Source organism: Tachyglossus aculeatus, chromosome 5, assembly GCF_015852505.1.
Source record: "Tachyglossus aculeatus isolate mTacAcu1 chromosome 5, mTacAcu1.pri, whole genome shotgun sequence".
NCBI lineage: Eukaryota > Metazoa > Chordata > Mammalia > Monotremata > Tachyglossidae > Tachyglossus > Tachyglossus aculeatus.
Window position 1 is genome coordinate 39,180,277 of NC_052070.1, and position 20,802 is coordinate 39,201,078.

A 20,802-nucleotide genomic window follows, 5' to 3' on the forward strand; every position below is an offset into this window, starting at 1 on the left:
GAAATGCCATCATCATCATCAAGCGCTTAGTCCAGTGCTGTGCCCACAGTAAGCGCTCAATAAACGCGATTGAATGAATGACTGAGTGTGCCCTGGCCGTGAGGGTCCGGGGAGGAGGCCGCGTTTCCGGTGGTGAGGGGAGGAAGCGGGGCCCGCCCGTCGTCCGTCCGCCCTCCCGCCCAGCCCTCCTGCCCGCCCTCCGGTCCGCCCGCCGGCCCGCCGGTCCGCGCCTGCGCCGTGGGTCCCCGCGTGGCGCCATTGCGGATGAGCCTCCCGGGCCCGCTCCCCGAAGGCCTGCCGCCCACCCCCGGACCCAGCCCCGGACCCCCCCCCCGGGCCCACCCCCGCCAGCATGGCCACCGACTCCTGGGCCTTAGCCGTGGACGAGCAAGAAGCCGCCGCACAGTCGGTAGGCCGGGGGGCGATGGGATGGGATGGGCCCGGGGGACCAGGGCCGGCCGGGACCGGACCGGCCCCCCCTCTGCCCCCTCTCTGCCCCTCCTTTGCCTCTTTGTCCTCCCTGTCCCTCCTCTGCCTCTCTGACCTCTCTCTGTCCCCTCCCTGCCCCCTCCCTGCCCCTCCTCTGCCTTTCTGCCCTCTCTCTGTCCCTCCTCTGCCTCTCTGATCTCTCTCTGATCCTCCTCTGCCCCCTCCCTGTCCTCTCTGTCCCCTCTCTGTCCCCCCTCTGCCTCTCTGATCTCTCTCTGACCCTCCTCTGCCCTCTCCCTGTCCTCTCTCTGTCCCTTCTCCGTCCCTCCTCTGCTCCTCTGTCCCCTCCTTGTCCTCCTCTCTCTGTCCCTCCTCTGCCTCTCTGTCCACTCTTTGTCCCTCCTCTGTCCCTCTCTGTCCACTCTTTGTCCCTCCTCTGTCCCTCTCTGCCCTCTCTCTGTCCCTCTTCTGCCTCTCTGTCCCCTCCCTGTCCTCTCCCTGTCCCTCCTCTGCCGTCCACTCTTTGTCCCTCCTCTGTCCCCTGTCCCCTCCCTGTCCTCTCTCTGTCCCTCCTCTGCCTCTCTGTCCACCTTCTGTCCCTCTTCTGCCTCTCTTTCCCCTTCCTGTCCTCCTTCTGTCCCTCCTCTGCCTCTCTGACCTCTCTCTGCCCCTCTTCTGCCTCTCTGCCCCCTCTCTGTTCCTCCTCTTCCTCTCTGTCCACTCTCTGTTCCTCCTCTGCCCCCTCCTTGTCATCTCTGTCCGCCTCTCTGGCCACTCTTTGTCCCTCCTCTGCCTCTCTGGCCACTCTTTGTCCCTCCTCTGCCTCTCTGACCTCTCTCTGTCCCTCCTCTGTCCCCTCTCTGACCTCTCTCTGTCCCTCCTCTGCCTCTCTGTCCACCTTCTGTCCCGCCTCTGCCTCTCTGTCCCCTCTCTGTCCCTCCTCTGCCTCTCTGACCACTCTCCGTTCCGCCTCTGCCTCTCTGTCCCCTCCCTGTCCTCTCTCCGTCCCTCCTCTGCCTCTCTGTCCCCTCCCTGTCCTCTCTCCGTCCCTCCTCTGCCTCTCTGTCCCCTCCCTGTCCTCTCTCCGTCCCTCCTCTGCCTCTTTGTCCCCTCTCTGTCCCTCCTCTGCCTCTCTGTCCCCTCTCTGTCCTTCCTCTGCCTCTCTGTTCCCTCCCTGCCCTCTCTCTGTCCACTCTCTGTCCCTCCTCTGTCCCCTCTGTGACCTCTCTCTGTCCCTCCTCTGCCTCTGTCCCCTCTCTGTCCTCTCTCTGTCCCTCCTCTGTCCCCCTCTGACCTCTCTCTGTCCCTCCTCTGCCTCTCTGTCCCCTCTCTGTCCCTCCTCTGCCCCCTCTCTGCCCTCTCTCTGTCCTCTCTCTGTCCCTCCTCTGCCCCATCTCTGACTTCTCTCTGTCCCTCCTCTGCCTCTCTGTCCCCTCCCTGTCTCTCCTCTGCCTCTCTGTCCCCTCTCTGTCTCTCCTCTTTCATTCATTCAGTCGTATTTATTGAGCACTTACTGTGTGCAGAGCACTGTACTAAGCGCTTGGGAAGTACAAGTTGGCAACGTATAGAGACAGTCCTTACCCAGCAGCGGGCTCACAGTCTAGAAGGGAGAGACGGACAACAAAACAAAACGTGGACAGGTGTCAAGTCGTCAGAAGAAATAGAATTAAAGCTGGGGTAGATACAAGCTTATCATGGTGGACACAGCCCACGTCCCCTCTGGGGCCCACAGTCTTAATCCCCATTTTATAAATGAAGAAGTCAAGGCACAGAGAAGTGAAGTGACTTGTCCAAGGTCACACAGCAGACAAGAGGCAGAGCTGGAATTAGAACCCAGGTCCTTCTGACATGCAGGCCCAGGCTCTATCCATTAGGCCTTGCAACTTCTATTTCCCCCCCACCTTTCCCTTTTGCGTCACCTATGTGAGAAGCAGCGTGGCTCGATGGAAAGAGCCCGGGCTTGGGAGTCAGAGGTCATGGGTTCAAATCCCGGCTCCACTAAGTGTCAGCTGTGTGATCTTGGGCAAGTCACTTAACTTCTCTGTGCCTCAGTTACCTTATCTGTAAAATGAGGATGAAGTCTGAGAGCCCCACGTGGGACAACCTGATCACCTTGTATCTACCCCAGCGCTTAGAACAGTGTTTTGCACATAGTGAGTGCTTAACAAATGTCATCATTATTATTATTTAAACCCTTTAAGCACGGGATATTCACCCCACTTTCAGCTTCTCAGCACTTCTGTATATATCTGTAATTTATTTTAATGTCTGTTTCTTCCCCACCCACCAGGCTGCAATCTCCTTGTGGATAGGGAGTGTGTCTACCAACTCTGTTGTACTGTACTCTTCTAAGTGCTTAGTACAGTATTTTGCATACAGTAAGCACTCCGTATCATTGATTTTTCAGAGCACCTGGGTTCTAATCCAGCCTCTGCCACTTGCCTACTCTGTGACCTTATTTCCCCATGCCTCAGTTTCCTCATCTGTAAAATGAGGACGATATACGTATTTTTCCCTCCCCCTTGGACTGTGTCCCCCACGTGGAACCGGGACTGTGTCCGACCCGATCAACTTGTGTCTACCCCAGCACTTAATACAGTGCTTGGCACATAGTAACAAATACCGCAGTTATTATTAGGTAAAAGACCCAGGCCCTGCCTGCAAAGACCTTCCAGTCTAATGGGGAAACAGACCTAAGTATTTATGGATAGGAGGAAAGCGAACAGACAGATGAGTAGCTCAGTTCTTAAATTTGGGGGGAACATAAATTGATCTGTAATGAATGCTACAGGTAGCTATGAATACTTAAGTTATGAGGTTGGAGTTGGGGGAAGAAAATACGTCGGGAAGGTGGAATTTCGGGAGGTCATTACAGATGGGGAGAGCAAAGAGCTGATGACAGTGGATGAGGGAGATTGAAAAACTGTGAGGTTTGCATGGAGTGGACTAGGAATTTCTGGATGAAGTGGGATGATGAGGATCATGGCGTAGTGGATAGAGCACGGGCCCGGGTGTCTGAAAGTCATGGATTCTAATCCCGACTCTGCCACTAGTCTACCTTGTGACCTTGGGCAAGTCATTTTAGACTGTGAGCCCACTGTTGGGTAGGGACTGCCTCTATATGTTGCCAACTTGTACTTCCCAAGCGCTTGGTACAGTGCTCTGCACACAGTAAGCACTCAATAAATATGATTGATTGATTGATTTTACTTCTCTGTACCCCAGTTACATCTTCTGTAAAATGGGGATTGAGACTGAGCCCCATGTGGGACCGGGACAAGTGTCCAACCTGATTTGCTTGTAATAATAATAATAATAATAATAATAATAATGATAGTATTTGTTAAGAGCTTACTATGTGCCAAGCACTATTCTAAGTCCTGGGGGAGATAGAAGGTAATCAGGTTGTCCCATCTGGGGCTCACAGTCTTAATCCCCATTTTATAGATGAGGTAACCGAAGCACAGAGAAGCAGCGTGGCTCAGTGGAAAGAGCACGGGCTTTGGAGTCAGGGGTCATGGGTTTGAATCCTGGCTCTGCCAATTGTCAGCTGTGTGACTTTGGGCAAGTCACTTAACTTCTCTGTGCCTCAATTCCCTCATCTGTAAAATGGGGATTAAGACTGAGCCCTCCCGTGGGACAACCTGATCTCCTTGTAACCTCCCCAGCGCTTAGAATGGTGCTTTGCCCGTAGTAAGCGCTTAATAAATGCCATTATTATTATTAAGCGACTTGCCCAAAGTCGCACAACTAAGTGATGGAGCTGGGATTAGAACCCATGACCTCTGACTCCCAAGCCCGTGCTCTTTCCACTAGGCCACACTGCTTCTCGATGCTTCAGTGTGCCCCATTCGAGCTGCAGGAAACTCTCAAGGTTCTCACACCACAAGAAATCGGGCATTGGTGATGAACTGAAGAAGATGCCCGACACTTAACCATCTCCCCTCCATCCCAGGGGTAACCTTGTGCTTTGGGGGCAGGGAGGGGTTCTCAAGGAGCCAGCATGTCTCCCAAGAGGTCAGTGATGCCCCTCTCAGCTTATCCTTCCTCCCCACCCCACCACTCCCTGCCCAAACAGAGCTTGATAATTACTTGTATTATTGTATCCATCCCAGCGCTCAGTACAGTGCCTGGTTATAGTCAGCAATTAACAAATACCACAGTTGTTATGAGTAAGAATGAAGAGAACTGGTTTGGAGCCTTGAAGTGAATGGCCAGAATTTTCGCTTGATGTGGGGGAAAATGGTAGCCGTGGAAAGTGTGGGGGGTTTTTTGTTTTGTTTTGAAGGAAAGATTGGCAAATAGAATACCATTTTAGGAAGATGAGCCGTACTGCACATCGTTTAGACCAAAGAGGGAAGAGGTTGGACCAGAGAGACAAAGTGGTAGTGTCTGAGAAGAGAAGCAGTGTAGCCTAGTGGCATTTTATAGATGAGGTAACCGAAGCACAGAGAAGCAGCGTGGCTCAGTGGAAAGAGCACGGGCTTTGGAGTCAGGGGTCATGGGTTTGAATCCTGGCTCTGCCAATTGTCAGCTGTGTGACTTTGGGCAAGTCACTTAACTTCTCTGTGCCTCAATTCCCTCATCTGTAAAATGGGGATTAAGACTGAGCCCTCCCGTGGGACAACCTGATCTCCTTGTAACCTCCCCAGCGCTTAGAATGGTGCTTTGCCCGTAGTAAGCGCTTAATAAATGCCATTATTATTATTAAGCGACTTGCCCAAAGTCGCACAACTAAGTGATGGAGCTGGGATTAGAACCCATGACCTCTGACTCCCAAGCCCGTGCTCTTTCCACTAGGCCACACTGCTTCTCGATGCTTCAGTGTGCCCCATTCGAGCTGCAGGAAACTCTCAAGGTTCTCACACCACAAGAAATCGGGCATTGGTGATGAACTGAAGAAGATGCCCGGCACTTAACCATCTCCCCTCCATCCCAGGGGTAACCTTGTGCTTTGGGGGCAGGGAGGGGTTCTCAAGGAGCCAGCATGTCTCCCAAGAGGTCAGTGATGCCCCTCTCAGCTTATCCTTCCTCCCCACCCCACCACTCCCTGCCCAAACAGAGCTTGATAATTACTTGTATTATTGTATCCATCCCAGCGCTCAGTACAGTGCCTGGTTATAGTCAGCAATTAACAAATACCACAGTTGTTATGAGTAAGAATGAAGAGAACTGGTTTGGAGCCTTGAAGTGAATGGCCAGAATTTTCGCTTGATGTGGGGGAAAATGGTAGCCGTGGAAAGTGTGGGGGGTTTTTTGTTTTGTTTTGAAGGAAAGATTGGCAAATAGAATACCATTTTAGGAAGATGAGCCGTACTGCACATCGTTTACCCCAAAGAGGGAAGAGGTTGGACCAGAGAGACAAAGTGGTAGTGTCTGAGAAGAGAAGCAGTGTAGCCTAGTGGAAAGACCGTGGGCCTGGGATTCGGAGGGCCTGGGTTCTAATCCCAGCTCCACCACGTACCTGCGGTGTAACCTAGGGCAAGTCACTTCACTTTTGTGCCCCAGTTCCCTCCTCCGTAAAATGGGGATTCAATACCTGTTCTCCCTCCTGCTTTGACTCTGAGCCCTATGTGGGACCTGATTATCTTGTATCTACATTATTGCTTAGAATAGTGCTTGGTACATAGTAAGCGCTTAACAAAAACCTTAGTAGTATGAGAGGATGGGGCAGAGCATAAGAGTTTTGTGGTGGAAGACCCTGTGGGACTTAGTAACTGAATTCATTCATTCAGTCGTATTTATTGAGCCACTTACCGTGCGTAGAGTATACTAAGCGCTTGGGAAGTACAAATCGGCAACATATAGAGATGGTCCCTACCCAACAGCGGGCTCACAGTCTAGAAATGTACCGGCTAAAAGATTGGGTGACGTCAAAGATGGCAGCAAAGTTTTGATCTTTAAGCACAGGAAAGATAGTGGTGGTGTCTGCTGAGATGGGGAAAATGGGAGGACTGGGTTTAAGAGGGACAATGAAAAGCCCAGTTTTCGATGTTCGGGTATCAGGCGGGACTTCCATGTGGAGATGGCCTTGAGGCCAGAGAAAATATGAGACTGAACAGAAAAGAGGTTGAGGCTGGAGCCCACTGTTGGGTAGGGTCCGTTTCTATATGTTGCCAACTTGTACTTCCCAAGTGCTTAGTACAGTGCTCTGCTCACAGTAAGTGCTCAATAAATACGATTGAATGAATGAATGAATGTTAACTGAATGCCTTCTTGTGCCGAGTGCATTTTTAGGTGTGAGAGTTTAATGAATGGAATCAGTCAACGAGATCCCTGCCCTCAAGGAGTTTTCGGTCTATGGTGGGAGAAAGACACTGAAATTAGATGGGAAGAAGTAATTGCATATAAAGAGAGGTACTTTAAGGGCTGTCTGGGGTGGGGGGCGGGAATGAGTGCTTACGTGGCCTGGAATGCCGAGATGGAAAGAGCAGCTTCCAGTCTAGAGGCTGGGGGAGCCAGGATAGACCAGCCCGTTGGCCATTTGGTTGTGGAAGAAGGAGTGGATTTTGGAAATGTGGTGGAAGAACTGACGGGATTTGCTGACAATCTGAGCGTGGATGCTGAAAGAGACCTAGGGCAAAGACAATGCCATGGTTCCGGGCTGGAGGCAAGAAGGATGCGGTGTCAACCGTCATGGAAAAGTTAAAGGGAGCACAGGCTTGGGGAAGGAGTCGAGCCCAGCAGTGAGTTGGTGCGATAGCTTGAAGACAGACCCCTGAAGGATGGAATGTAGGTGATTCCTATCCCGTCACCCGAAGCAGTGTGGCTTTGTGAAAAGTGCCGGGCTTGGGAGTCAGAGGTCGTGGGTTCTAATCCCTCCTCCACTATTTATCAGCTGTCTGGCTTTGGGCAAGTCATTTAACTTCTCCGTGCCTCAGTTACCTCGTCTGTAAGACTGTGAGCCCCATGTGGGACAACCTAATTACCTTGTATCTCCCCCAGTTCTTAGAACAGTGGTGGAAACATAGTAAGCACTTAACAAATACCATTATTATTATTATTAAAAGGAAGACCAGTGTCTCATCATTAGACACACCAACGATGGCTTGAGAGCACTGCTTGCTCCTTGGTGCATTTATCTTAAGCCTGTATATCAGTGCTTCAGAATGGTTAAACTGACTTAGCGCCTGCATTTTGAGAGGCTATTTGTTAGTCTTTTCTTTCAGTGTTCTTTGTCTCCCTTCATTTCTCAGGGCTCCCCATTACACTGGCGAGGGGGGTTTTGTTCCTTTTGGGGATTTTTGTTTGTTTCAAGAAGGCCTCAGTTCGACTAAGAGCGTAGGGAAGAGTGAGGTCAGGGAGTAACGCGGGTGATGGAGGGAGGATGTGCTGATTGGGAAAGGGGGAGGTGAAGGGAGACTAGAAGGGGCAGGCTTAACGATTTTGCTCCCTGGATAAATGGTTAAGATGAGAATGGCCTCAGTGTTGATATTTGTGCCCTCTACCTTTCTTCGGAGACTTGAGCCCCAGGCCAACAGGCTAGAGGGGCTCCGTACTTCACTCTGCTGCCCGGATCATCTTTCTAAAAAGTCGTTTTATACGCCTCTCCCCACTAGAGTACCCCGATGGCTGCCTATCCGTCTCCACATCAAGCAGAAGCTCCTCACCGTCAGATTCAAGGCACCCAGTCGGGTCTCTCTCCCCCTTTGCACACCTTCGCCCCATTTCCGCTACGCCGGGCCCACTCGCTTTGCTCCTCTACTACTGACATTCTCACTTTTTTTTAATGGTAATTAAGTGCTAACCACGTGCCAGGCATTGTGTTACGGGTTAGGGTAGATACAACATGTCAGGTTGGACACAGTCCCTATCCCACGTGAGGCTCACAGTATTAGTCCCATTTTACAGGTGAGGAAGCGGAGGCCCAGAGAAGTGAAGCGACTTGCCCCAGGCGGTGCTCTATCCAGTAGACCACGCAGCTTCTCACTCTCACCTCACTTGCCATCATACCCTCCCTCCTGCTTGGAAATTCCTCCCCATATATACCAGACAGACCAGCACTCTCCCCTATCTTCAAAGCTCTACTGAAATCATTACTTTAGCAAGCTTTCCCAGAAAAAGGTTTCATTCCCCCCGACTCGTCACCCATGCATTTAGTCTCACCCCCACCTAAGCACTTAGGAACTCATTTTTTCATTCAAGCGTATTTATTGAGTGCTTACTGTGCGCAGAACACTCAACTAAGCGCTTGGGAAAGTACTGTGCAACAATAGACACGTTCCCTGCCCACAGTGAGTTTACAGTCTTCTCCCCCACCCCATCCCACAGGATTTATGTATATTCACTTACACTCCGTTGTCTCCTCCTTGAAATATTTATTACTGTCTGCCTCCCCCATGTTAGCTCCTTGACGGCAGGGATGATGTCTCCCAAATGATAATGGCATTTATTTAGCACTTACTATGTGCAAAGCACTGTTCTAAGCACTGGGGAGGTTACAAGGTGATCAGGTTGTCCCACGGGGGGGGGGGCTCACAGTCTTAATCCCCATTTTACAGATGAGGCAACTGAGGCCCAGAGAAGTCAAGTGGCTTGCCCAAAGTCACACAGCTGACAATTGACAGAGTTGGGATTTGAACCCATGACCTCTGACTCCAAAGCCTGTGCTCTTTCCACTGAGCCACGCTGCTTCTCATCATGTAATGTATCCTTTCAAGCTCTTAGCACAGTGTTCTGCCCAGTGTAAGCAACTGGCTAGCATTGACTGAACTGATTGTTCCACAATAAAGCTACTGCTGAAGGCAGGATTCAGAAATAGCCTCAGTATTACTTATTAAAGTATTTATTACTTAATTTTACTTTCACGTATTTACTACTCTGTTTTATTAATGATGTGCATATAGCTATAATTCTGTTTATTCTGACTTTTGACACCTGTCTACTTGTTTTGTTTCATTGTCTGTCTCCCCTTTCTATGGACTGTCAGCCCGTTGTTAGGTAGGGACCATCTCTATCTGTTGTGGACTTGTACTTCCCAAGCACTTAGTACAGTGCTCTGCACACAGTAAGCGCTCAATAAATACAATTGAATGAATGACCGTGAGCTCCATGTGGGACAGGGTCTGTCTGATCTGATTAATTTGTATCTTTAGAACAGGGCTAGGCGCATAGCAAGCACTTAATGAATACCTCAATGATTATTTCTATTAAACCTGGCTACAGTTGAATAGGAATTTTCTTTTTGATGTGTACTTATTTTAGTTGGTTGTATAAATCAAACTTGGTGAATTCTGCGCTAACTAAACTCCCATTTTAGTCACTTTTAAATGGAGTCGTCCTTCCTTTTAGGGTAAGGATAGTCCTGTTGGCTTCTTCACTTCTGTAGTGCTTCCAGCTCCTCCTTTCTAGCTCCAGACCCTAATTGGATTTTTCCTAGTGGGCTTTGCATGGAATGCAGTGGTATGGGAAATTCCCCCTCACTTCACGAGAGCCGGGTTGACCTGACCCGACAGCATTGCTCCTTGCCGTGCATCTAAGTTCTCTCAAGTGACACCCTAAACCTGGGTGCTGGGGTGAAAACTGACTCAAATTCTAGTAACTTAGAGTTGCCTTGTTTTCCCGGAGAGGAACCTTTGTGGATGTTATTTTTCATGTCTGAAACTATGGTCTCCTCCACAAGAATGTAAGTTCTTTGAGGGCAGGGATCGTGTCTACTAACCCTGTGTCATACTTTTCCAAGCACTTAGTACAGTGCTTAGTACACTGCACATATCTAATTTTATATATTCGTATTTTTTTAATGGCATTTGTTAAGTGCTTACTATGTGCAGAGCACTGGTCTAAGCACTGGGGGGGCGTTTACAAGGTGATCAAGTTGTCCCACATGGGGCTCACAGTCTTAATCCCCATTTTACAGATGAGGTAACTGAGGCTCAGAGAAGTTAAGTGACTTGCCCAAGGTCACACAGCAGACATGTGGGGGAGTCGGGATTCAAACCCATGACCTCTAACTCCAAAGCCCGGGCTCTTTCCACTGAGCCACGCTGCTCCTCTGATGTCTGTAGATAGAGGACTTCATCTCCCATGTATTGTATTGACATGACATTGACATGTATTGACATTGGCAGACATGTATTGGTGTCTGTCTCCCTCACGCTAGAATGTAAGCCCGTTGTGGGCAGGGAATGTGACTGTTTATTGCTGTATTGTATTTTCCCAAGCGCTTAGTTCAGTGCTCTGCACACAGTAAGCGTTCAAATACAATTGAATGAGTAGTAAGTGCTCAATAAGTATGACTGGATGAATGAATGCTCTGAACACAGTAAGTGCTCAAATACCATTGATTCGCGGGGAGAGAATTATGAGGCGACTATGCCTTGGGATTTCTCTTTCAACCAGCCACCTCTGAGGAGCACTGTGCCTCAGTTTCCTCAGCCGTAAAGTGGGGATATTTCTTCCTCCTTTAGACCGTGAGCCCCTTGTGGGACAGAGACGGTGTCCCACCTAATTGACTTGTACCTACCTCACGCTTAGAACAGTGTTTGACCATAATGAGTGCTTAACAAGTACAGTAAAACACCCAAACGCTGCAGTGTATGTCTTTGGGGAAGTAGCCAATGTAGCCCCAAATCCTGAGGGGAGAGAATTGGCCCAGGGGATTTCTAACTCCTGCACTGGGCCCGAAAGACTACGTTGTGTAGGACCGAGAAATTGAAGGCGTCAGGGACAGAAAGTTGAACGGCAGGGAATTCACCCTCTTGGGAGATGAAGTCCTCTCTCTACAGCGGTAAGAATGAGCACCGGGGATACTTGGGCTCTCCACAACCAACCCGGGTAAGTTCTTGACTGTTTCTTGTGTTGATGTTTTAAGAACCTGACTGATCTCAACAGTGGAAACTGTAAGCCCGGCACTCTGTGCCCAGTACGTGTTCAGCACGCGGTAAGCCAGGGATGTAGCAAGCCACATATCTAGAAAAATGAGTATGGGCTGCACACAGTTTTTTTTAAAATTGGTAACCGGGAAGCCTAGCGTTTTAGCTATTCAGAAGAGTTTAATCAATTTGATTGGCAAGTCCGGGGCTCTGCACATAGTAAGCACTCAATAAATACCACTGATTGATTAATAATAATAATAATAATAATGGCATTTATTAAGAGCTTACTATGTTCTAAGCGCTGGGTAGAAGCCAGACGGTTACAAGCCTGTTGCTAGTCGTCGACCAGATTCGGTCTAGTCCGTGAGAACTGTGGGTGTGTCCAGTCCAGTCAATTATGGTTTAGGCCCTACTGACCCAGTAGTGAGTTCACGTGTGTGCGGACTAATTAGGTAAAAATATTTTTTTGGTGGGGGGAAAAAAATGGCAGGCAGGCCACCCTCCACAGTCAGGTGGGTGCCTGCTGGCCACCCCTGTAGTAGGCACTCAGTAAATTCTACCAACTGAGGAGGAGCTGTGCCTTTGGCGTACGGTGCCGGCTTGCCAGATGGGTTGTGGCGTTTACCTTGCAGGGTGTGGATTGCTGTAGATCCCCGGGTGTCTCTGCTGAGGCTCTTCCCTGCCTGGAAGATCAGCGGGGCAGCGTCGTAGTTAAAAGGTATGGGAATCGGAGCTCGAATATTGGCCCACCAAACGAGTGGAAACGGGCCATCAAGTCGTTTTCTACTGAGGCTCTTCCCACGCCAAATGGGCCTTTGGCATTCTCCAGCTCTGTCTGCTTCGTGCCAACTTGTACTTCCCAAGCGCTTAGTACAGTGCTCTGCACACAGTAAGTGCTCAATAAATATGATTGATTGACTGGATGAATGAATGCTCTGAACACAGTCATATTTATTGAGCACTGACTGTGTGCCAGGCACCTGTTTAAGCACCTGGGAGAGTACAGTAGGATTAGTCAGGGAAGCAGCGTGGCTCAGTGGAAAGAGCCCGGGCTTTGGAGGCAGAGGCCATGGGTTCAAATCCCGGCTCCGCCACTTGTCAGCTGTGTGACTTGGGGCAAGTCACTTCACTTCTCTGGGCCTCAGTTCCCTCATCTGGAAAATGGGGATGAAGACCGAGCCCCTCGTGGGACAACCTGATTACCTTGTATATACCCCAGCGCTTAGAACAGTGCTTTGCACATAGGAAGCGCTTAACAAATACCAGCATTATTATTAGTCGGCATGACCCCAGCCCTCGAGGAGCCTACCGCCAGGGGAGACAGACATTGAAATAAATACAATAGGTGGCAGAAAGAAAAGGGGATCTGACCACCAATTAGTGCCTAAGTAGTAGAATATGTAGGCTAGGTACTAAAGTGCGAAGGAGATTGTGAGTCTTTGGGTGGTGCGGTTTTGTTTTGGATTTTTTTGGTTGTGTGTGTGTGTGTGTGTGTGTGTGTGTGTGTGTATGGCAGGGGGCTTAATGGTGTGTGTTAAGCACTTACTGTGTGCCAGGCACTGTTCTAAGCACTGGGGTGGATACAGACTAATCGGATTGGATTCAGTCACTGTCCAACGTGGGGCTCACGGTCTTAATCCCCATTTTACAGATGAGGTGACGGAGGTACAGAGAAGTGTTGTGACTTGCCCAAGATCACACAGCTGACAAGTGGCAGGGCCGGGATTAGAACCCAGAGCCTTCTGACTCCCAGCCTGGGCTGTATCCAGTAGGCTCTGTAGTTGCTGGGAGCATAAAAAGGGGAGAGGAGAAAGTAATTGGAAAAGGCCTCCTTGGGGGGACCTAAGTTCTGTGGTGCTTTGAAAGAGGGGAGAGCAGAGGTCTGTCACATTTCAAGTGGGAGGGATTTGAGGTGCAGGTTGGGTGTGAATAAATGGTTAGCAGGGGAACAGCGGCACAGCGAGTAGATTAATAATAATAATGGCATTTATTAAGTGCTTACTATGTGCGAAACACTGTTCTAAGCACTGGGGAGGTTACAAGGTGATCAGGTTGTCCCACGGGGGGCTCACAGTCTTCATCCCCATTTTACAGATGAGGTAACTGAGGCCCAGAGAAGTGAAGTGACTTGCCCAAAGTCACACAGCTGACAATTGGGAGAGCTGGGATTTGAACCCGTGACCTCTGACCCCGAAGCCCGGGCTCTTGCCACCGAGCCACCGCTGCTTCAAAGATTAGCTTGAGGAGCAGTGTGCCCAGTGGAAAGGGCACACATCTGGGAGTCCGAGGACCCGGGTTCTAATCCCGTCTCGGCTGCTGTCTGCTCTGTGACCTTGGGCAAATCACTCCACTTCTCTGCGCCTGTTACCTGTAAAATCGGGTTCAGAGTCTGGATCCCCAGATTGGACAAGGACTGGCTCCGACCAGGTGAGCTTGTACCTATCCTAGTGTTTAGTACAGTGCCTGACATGTACTAAGTAAACGAATACCATTTTTTTTAAAAATGAAGAGCGCCAAGTGGAAGGAGGGTAGATAAGTAGGAGGGAGAGAGCAGATGGGATCCTAAAAGACAATGCTCAAGAGTTTCTGCTGGGCCTGGAGTGGACAATCTTGGAGGTTCTTAGGGGAGTGAGAACATTTGAGAAAAATGGTCTGGGCAGGGAAGCGTGTGAATATAATCACTTAACAATTACGTGTGTGTTATGTGCGTGCGTGCCAATTACTCTTCTAAGTGCTTTGTAGATACAAGTCAGTCAAGTTGGACACAGTCCCCGTCCCACATGGGGCTCACACTCTTAATGCCCATTTTACAGATGAAGCAACTGAGGCCCAGAGATCCAGTGCTTAGAGCAGTGCTTTGCACTTAGTAAGCTCCTCCCTTCAAGGCCCTACTGAGAGCTCACCTCCTCCAGGAGGCCCTCCCAGACTGAGCCCCCTCCTTCCTCTCCCCCTCTCTATCCCCCCCACCTTACCTCCTTCCCTTCCCCGCAGCACCTGTATATATGTATATATGTTTGTACGTATTTATTACTCTATTTCTTTTACCTGTACATATTTATTCTATTTATTTTATTTTGTTAATATGTTTTGTTTTGTTTTCTGTCTCCCCCTTCTAGACTGTGAGCCCATTGTTGGGTAGGGACCGTCTCTATATGTTGCCAACTTGTACTTCCCAAGCGCTTAGTCCAGTGCTCTGCACACAGTAAGCGCTCAATAAATACGATTGAATGAATGAATAAGTGCTTAATAAATGTCATCATTATTATTATTATTATTATTATTAAGTGAAGCAACTTGCCCAAGGTCACACAGCAGATGGGTGGCGGAGTCAGGTCCTTCTCTGACCCCCAGGCGTGCGCTTTATCCACTAAGCCAGGGCGCCGAATTATATGTTGGAGAGAGGAGAGGCTAGAAGCAGGGAGACCAGGAAGGAGGCTGATGCACTAGTCAAGGCAAGATTTGGCAAGCACCCGGCCCCGAGGAGAGGAAGGGGCAGATCCTGGAACTGTTGTGAAGGAAAGGCTGATGGGATTTGGCACCGGGCCAAAGATAATGCCAAGGTTTGGGAGTCAACTGCGAAGAGGTGGTCTTTGAAACTATGGGAACCGATGAGTAAGAAAAGGGGCCCAGAACAGCCTTCAGAGTAGAGCCACAGTTAGTGGATGGGAGGCAGGGGAAGAGCCGGCAAAGGAGACGGAGGATGGGCCCAAAAGGGAACTGGAGCCATAAAACCAAAGGTGTTTCTCAGGGCCGGGCGAGTGGTCCGTGATGTCAGAGATACCCCAGAGGTCTGGGAAAATTGGGATGAAGTAGAGGTGATTGGTGTTACCACACAAAAGGACTGCTCTAGTGGGCCATTCTTCCCCGCAGCGTGCCGCAGAAGCTGCCTTTTTGGGCCGCAACCACTGGAGAAACTGCCGCCTTTTGGGAAAGGGAAGTGCCCGACCTTAGGAACAAAGCATATTCCTCTTATTGAAGCAGGGAGGGAATATGAATGTGTAAATAGGAGAAAATTTGTCCTTAAAGCTTTGTATTTTCTTCCATCCTCTCTACACCTTTCCTTTCTCCATCTCCCTCTCCAACCGAGTTGGGCCGCAGGCTCCTTCAGCCTTCACCAAAGATTTGAAACTCATTTCTACAAGCATTTAAACAAAAGACCCAGAACCTCTACATCCAGGTGATCTTTGAGGTTGATGTGTTCCTGGGTACAGATTCACTGAGGAGACTCTTGGTTAAAGGTAGATTCTGTTCGACTAGGAACTGTGTCTAACATTTTTATTCTTTGTTTCCTCCCTTACAGTTGAGCAACTTGCATCTCAAGGAAGAAAAACCTAAGCCAGAGGCCAATGGTGAGTTTCTAGTGACTATAAGCAAGTGTGGAGATATACTGACTTTTTTGGTTTGTTTATTTTTCACACGTCCTCTGGCTTTATGCAGCTCCGACTTGATACGATGCTCGGTAAATATCAGAAGCAGGTTTGGAGAACGGTAACCTCAGCCATTTGGTCCAGCCTTGATCTAGTTTGGAAGTCGCCTGGCCCTCAACTACTGTATGAGATGATGCCCTCTCGATTTTACCCAACAGGCCCTTTACCCAGTTCCGTTAGCTTGCTAGGCAGCATGGCTCAGTGGAAAGAGCACAGGCTTTGGAGTCAGAGGTCATGGGTTCCAATCCCGGCTCCGCCAGTTGTCAGCTGACCTTGGGCAAGTCACTTCACTTCTCTATGCCTCAGTTCCCTCATCTGTAAAATGGGGATTAAGACTGTGAGCCCCCCGTGGGACAACCTTATTACCTTGTAACCTCCCCAGCGCTTAGAACAGTGCTTTGCACATAGTAAGCGCTTCATAAATGCCATCATTATTATTATTATTGTTAGGGTGAAAGGTGAAGCTTAGCAGGAGTTTGTACTGCCTCGATTGAAGCTCACCGTGGGCAGGGAATGGGTCTACTAACTTGTAGTGACCTCTTCCGTGTGCATAGTACAATGCTCTGCCCACAGCAGACGCTCAGTAAATATGGTGAATTTTTTTTTTTGCAAATACCACGACTCCCAACCCTCTCAGGACTACTTTGGCGTGCTGCATGTCCTCCCCACCCCACTTTGCACCTCTCCACAAACCCCATAGCTGGGCAGCACTGGACAGTCCAGGGCTGTGGCCAGTGGGAATCGCCCAAATGCCTGCATGGCAGCCTGTCACCATAACTGCCACCACTCCCCCAGCTGGAGGGGAATCCCTCAGGGGGCTTAATCTGACCCGCCAATTGTTTCAGACCCTCGTCCCCTTCGAAATTGTAAACACCTTGCAGGTGTAGTCTTAAGGATTCTCATGCCTACAAATGCAAACCCTCTAGAATGACAACTCTGATCGAGTGAACGCTCTGCACCCAGTAAGCGCTCCGTGAATACCATCGATTGTCTTGGGAGTTTTAATTGGGTAATGTGCAATAGGAGTGGTCCAAGTTATCAGACGGGTAATTGCTCTCCCCCACTTCAGGGCCTTATTGAAGGCATATCTCCTCCAAGAAGCCTTCCCAGACTAAGCTCTTCTCCCATTCCCTTCCCGAATTAAGCCTTCCTCCTCCTTTCCCACTCCCTTCCACGCTGCTCTTCCTTACTTCTTCATTCATCCTCCCTCCCAGCCCCACAGCAAATGTGTAAATATATGTTACTTATTTCTATTAATGTCTGTCTCCCCCCTTAGACTGTGAGCTCGTTGTGGGCAGGAATGTGTCCATTGTATATTGCACTCTCCCAAGCACTTAACACATACAGTGCCCTCACACAGTACGTGCTCAGTAAATACGACTGACTGGCGGGGATGGGGGTGGCTCTTGGCGAAATTTCCCAGGCCTTCTGGCATTGTAATTCGTTCCATCCTTGTGGGGAGGGAATGTGTCCTGCAACTTTGTTATATTGTACTCTCCCAAGCACCCAGTGAGCTCGCGATGGACAGGGGATGTGTCTGTTTACTGTTATGTTGTACTCTTCCCTCAGTGCTTAGAACAGTGCTTTGCAAACAGTAAGCGCTCAATAAATATGAATGAATGAATGCTCTGCCCTCAGTAAATACCACTGATTGTCCTGGGAGTGCTAATTGTATAATGTGCAATAGGAGTAGTCCCAAACGAGTTTGCCATGAGGAAGCCGAGATCTGATGCGTTTGGGCTACTAAAATAAGTCTAGCACCGGAATGGTTTCAGCCAGTATGTGGGGGCGGGTGTCGATATGAACCCTCGAGTAATGTCCAGTCCATCTGCTTCAGGTGCCGTTGTCAAAACCGATAACAATGCGGAAAAGACTGAAGATGAGGAGAAAGGTAACTACAGCCTCGTTCTTTAACTTAAAACACTTTAGTGTTTTAGTGTTTTAGTAATTTCTCTAAAGAAATTCGTGGTTGACATCTTAGAGTAAATCGAGTTCAATCGATGACATCAGCGATGCCACAAATTTCAGCACCTATCAGGAGTTGTGGTTTGGGCTGCGTATTTCAGGTAAAAACATGGTCACCGCCTAATTCATGGATTTCCTGGCTAAAAAAAGACAGGCGATATGCTCATGTGGGGCTTAAAAAGGTTTCTGCGTTTTGCGACTCTTCATTGTGGTTACTGCCGGTAGTGGCTTGGATTTGTGGCCTGGGTCAAAGGAAGAATTGGAAGGAACAGAATCGAGTCAGTCTGGATGGCCCTGGGGTGATAAAAGAGAGGTGGTGGGGGAAGAGGGAGACTCTGGCCTCTCTCAAGGAGCTGCTGTTTGCCACTTTATCCCAGATGGTGCTTTTAAGGCAGCAGTAAATGCCATAGGCTCACCCAGCCAGGGTTTCTTTGACTTCCCCTTTCGTCTTTCTCCTGGATCCGTGTCTCTCCCCCATTTGTGCCTAGCACTCGTAATGGAAGGGGTCTGGTTTAAAGGTAGTGTGTGGAATATGAAGGAAAAATGGAAGGGGAGCTGGAATTTCCTTTCAGCAGAACTCCCGAGGCAGGGTTGCTGTTTCCACATTTGGACCTCTCCTGTCTCCTGTTCTCAGCTAGCACAGTGCCATGTGTTCAGTTACTATTTGTTGGCTAGCCATTTGGGCCTGACTCTCAAACCCCAAAGGAGATGTATGTTTTATTAGGCCTTTTTCTGTCTCTCACACGCACAATGTGGAGAGACTTCATTCCACCGTTTCAAAAGCAGCATGGCCCAAGGAGTCAGAGGACTTGGGTTCTAATCCCCGCTCTGCCACCTGTCTGCTGAGGGACCGTGGGCAAGTCACTTAACTTCTCTATGCCTCAGTTACCTCATTTCTAAAAAAAGACAGACCTATGTAGGACAGGGACTGTGTCCAACCCGATTTGCTGGTATCTACCCCAGCATTGCTTGGCAGCGTGGCTCAGTGGAAAGAGCCCGGGCTTTGGAGTCAGAGGTCATGGGTTCAAATCCCGGCTCTGCCACTTGTCAGCTGTGTGACTTTGGGCAAGTCACTTAACTTCTCTGGGCCTCAGTTGCCTCATCTGTAAAATGGGGATTAAGACTCTGAGCCCCCCGTGGGACAACCCAATCACCTTGTAACCTCCCCAGCGCTTAGAACAGTGCTTTGCATATAGTAAGCCCTTAATAAATGCCATTATTACTATTATTATTATTATTATTGGCATCTAGTAATCACTTAAGTATAATAATAATAATTATTATTATTATGATGGTCAGAGAAGTGATATACCTTTTAGCAGCAGAGGGATTCACAGCCACTTCTTGGGTTCTTTGGATCATTCATTCAGTCGTATCGAATCGTATCCAATTCATTCATTCAGTCGGATCAGCCATCTCACGTAAACTGTGCTTTCTCTCCTGCAGAGGACAGGGCTGCACAGTCATTGCTAAACAAGCTGATCCGCAGTAATCTCGTCGACAACACAAACCAAGTGGAAGTCCTGCAGCGGGATCCAAATTCCCCCCTCTATTCGGTGAAATCCTTCGAAGAGCTACGACTGTAAGTGTTAACTTTCCTATGAACTTTTCGTTCCCTTTGTTGTCCAGGAATCTCTTGTTCTGTATGCGGATTTCCAGGATTTTAGGGAGATACATGGACACTTCAGAAACCAACCTCATTCCACAGGCAGCTCCATAAATTATCTCCCTCGCTCATTACATCTCGGGTGGATGAGAATCTAGACAGTTATCTAAAAGTAGTATAGAAGCAGCGTGGCTCAGTGGAAAGAGCTTGTACTTGTACTCCAACTTGTACTTCCCAAGCGCTTAGTACAGTGCTCTGCACACAGTAAGCGCTCAATAAATACGATTGAATGAATGAATGAAGTACCATGCCAAACACAGTAGAACACTAGTTAACCCTGCTCCAGATACCTGCATATGTCATTCATTTATTGTCGGATTTATTGAGCACTTGCTGTGTGCAGAGCACTGAACTAAGCACTTGGAAAGTACAATTCGACAACAGAGACAATCCCTACCCAACAACGGGCTCACAGTCTAGAAGGGGGAGACAGACAACAAAACAAAACAAGTAGACAGGCATCAGTAGCATCAAAATAAATAAATAGAATTATGGGTATGGGATGGCGAAATTTCCCAGGTCTTTTAGCATTGTAATTAGTTCCATCCTTTTGGGGAGGGAATGTGTCTTCCAACTTTGTTATAGTGTACTGTCCCAAGCACTCAGTGAGCTCGTGATGGACAGGGGATGTGTCTGTTTATTGTAATGCTGTACTCTTTCCCCCAGTGCTTAGAACAGTGCTTTGCACCAGTAAGCGCTCAATAAATCCGATTGAATGAATGAATGAAATATGCAGGTATCTGGACCAGGGTTAACTAGTGTTCTACTGGGTTTGGCATGGTACTTTTAGATAACTGTCAAGATCCTCATCATATGATTGAATGAATGAATGCTCTGCACTCATTCGCCACCATGTGACTTTTTGCCTTAGTCTCCGGTAGCGTAGATAATGATTAGAGCTTCTTATCTGGTGCTATTCTATAATACTAATAATGGTGTTATTTGTTAAGTGCTTACTATGTACTCTGTATTAAGCCCTGGGGTGAATACAAGCCAATCAAGTTGGACACAGTCCCTGTCCCATATGGGGCTCACAGTTTCAATCCCCGTTTTACAGAGGAGGTAACTGAGGCACAGTGAAGTGACTTGCCCAGTTTACACAGCGGACAAGTGGTGGAGCCGGGAGTAGAACCCATTACCTTCTGACTCCCCAGGCCGAGCTCTAACCTCTAAACCACGCTGCTTCTGTGGCTTTCCCAAGGGCAGGAAGAAGCTAATTTTACCTAAGGGTCTGAGAAAAGGAGCACCCGCCTGTCTGGGCTTGGCTTCTTTGGTTCTCTTTGATAGTTGGACATTGACGTGAAATATTGGCACTCTCTAAAGGTGACCTTGCCAGTTGTCGGTGGCCCACGGTTAGGTGAATTTAATGGATGTAGGGGAGCTCTAGTTAATGTTGCCTAACGCATTCCGTTTGGCCCACCCGGATGTAGCTCCCAATGTGAACAGTTGAAAACAGCAGTCAAAAAAGCACCCGCCATTTCAACAGTCTGTTTTCCAG

At 48.9% G+C, this 20,802-nt stretch overlaps 1 protein-coding gene across 1 annotated transcript in view; it reads left to right on the forward strand.

The window, feature by feature from the left end:
• The first annotated feature begins 336 nt into the window (after positions 1–336).
• Positions 337–20,802, forward strand: part of LOC119928145 (ATP-dependent RNA helicase DDX19B) — a 56,510-nt gene continuing 36,044 nt past the window's right edge. Inside the window, exons 1-4 of the mRNA XM_038746127.1 lie at positions 337–409; positions 15,547–15,595; positions 17,511–17,564; positions 19,085–19,220. Coding sequence (XP_038602055.1) covers positions 353–409; positions 15,547–15,595; positions 17,511–17,564; positions 19,085–19,220 — 296 coding nt within the window. The 5' untranslated portion in view covers positions 337–352. The remainder of the gene's footprint in view (positions 410–15,546; positions 15,596–17,510; positions 17,565–19,084; positions 19,221–20,802) is intronic.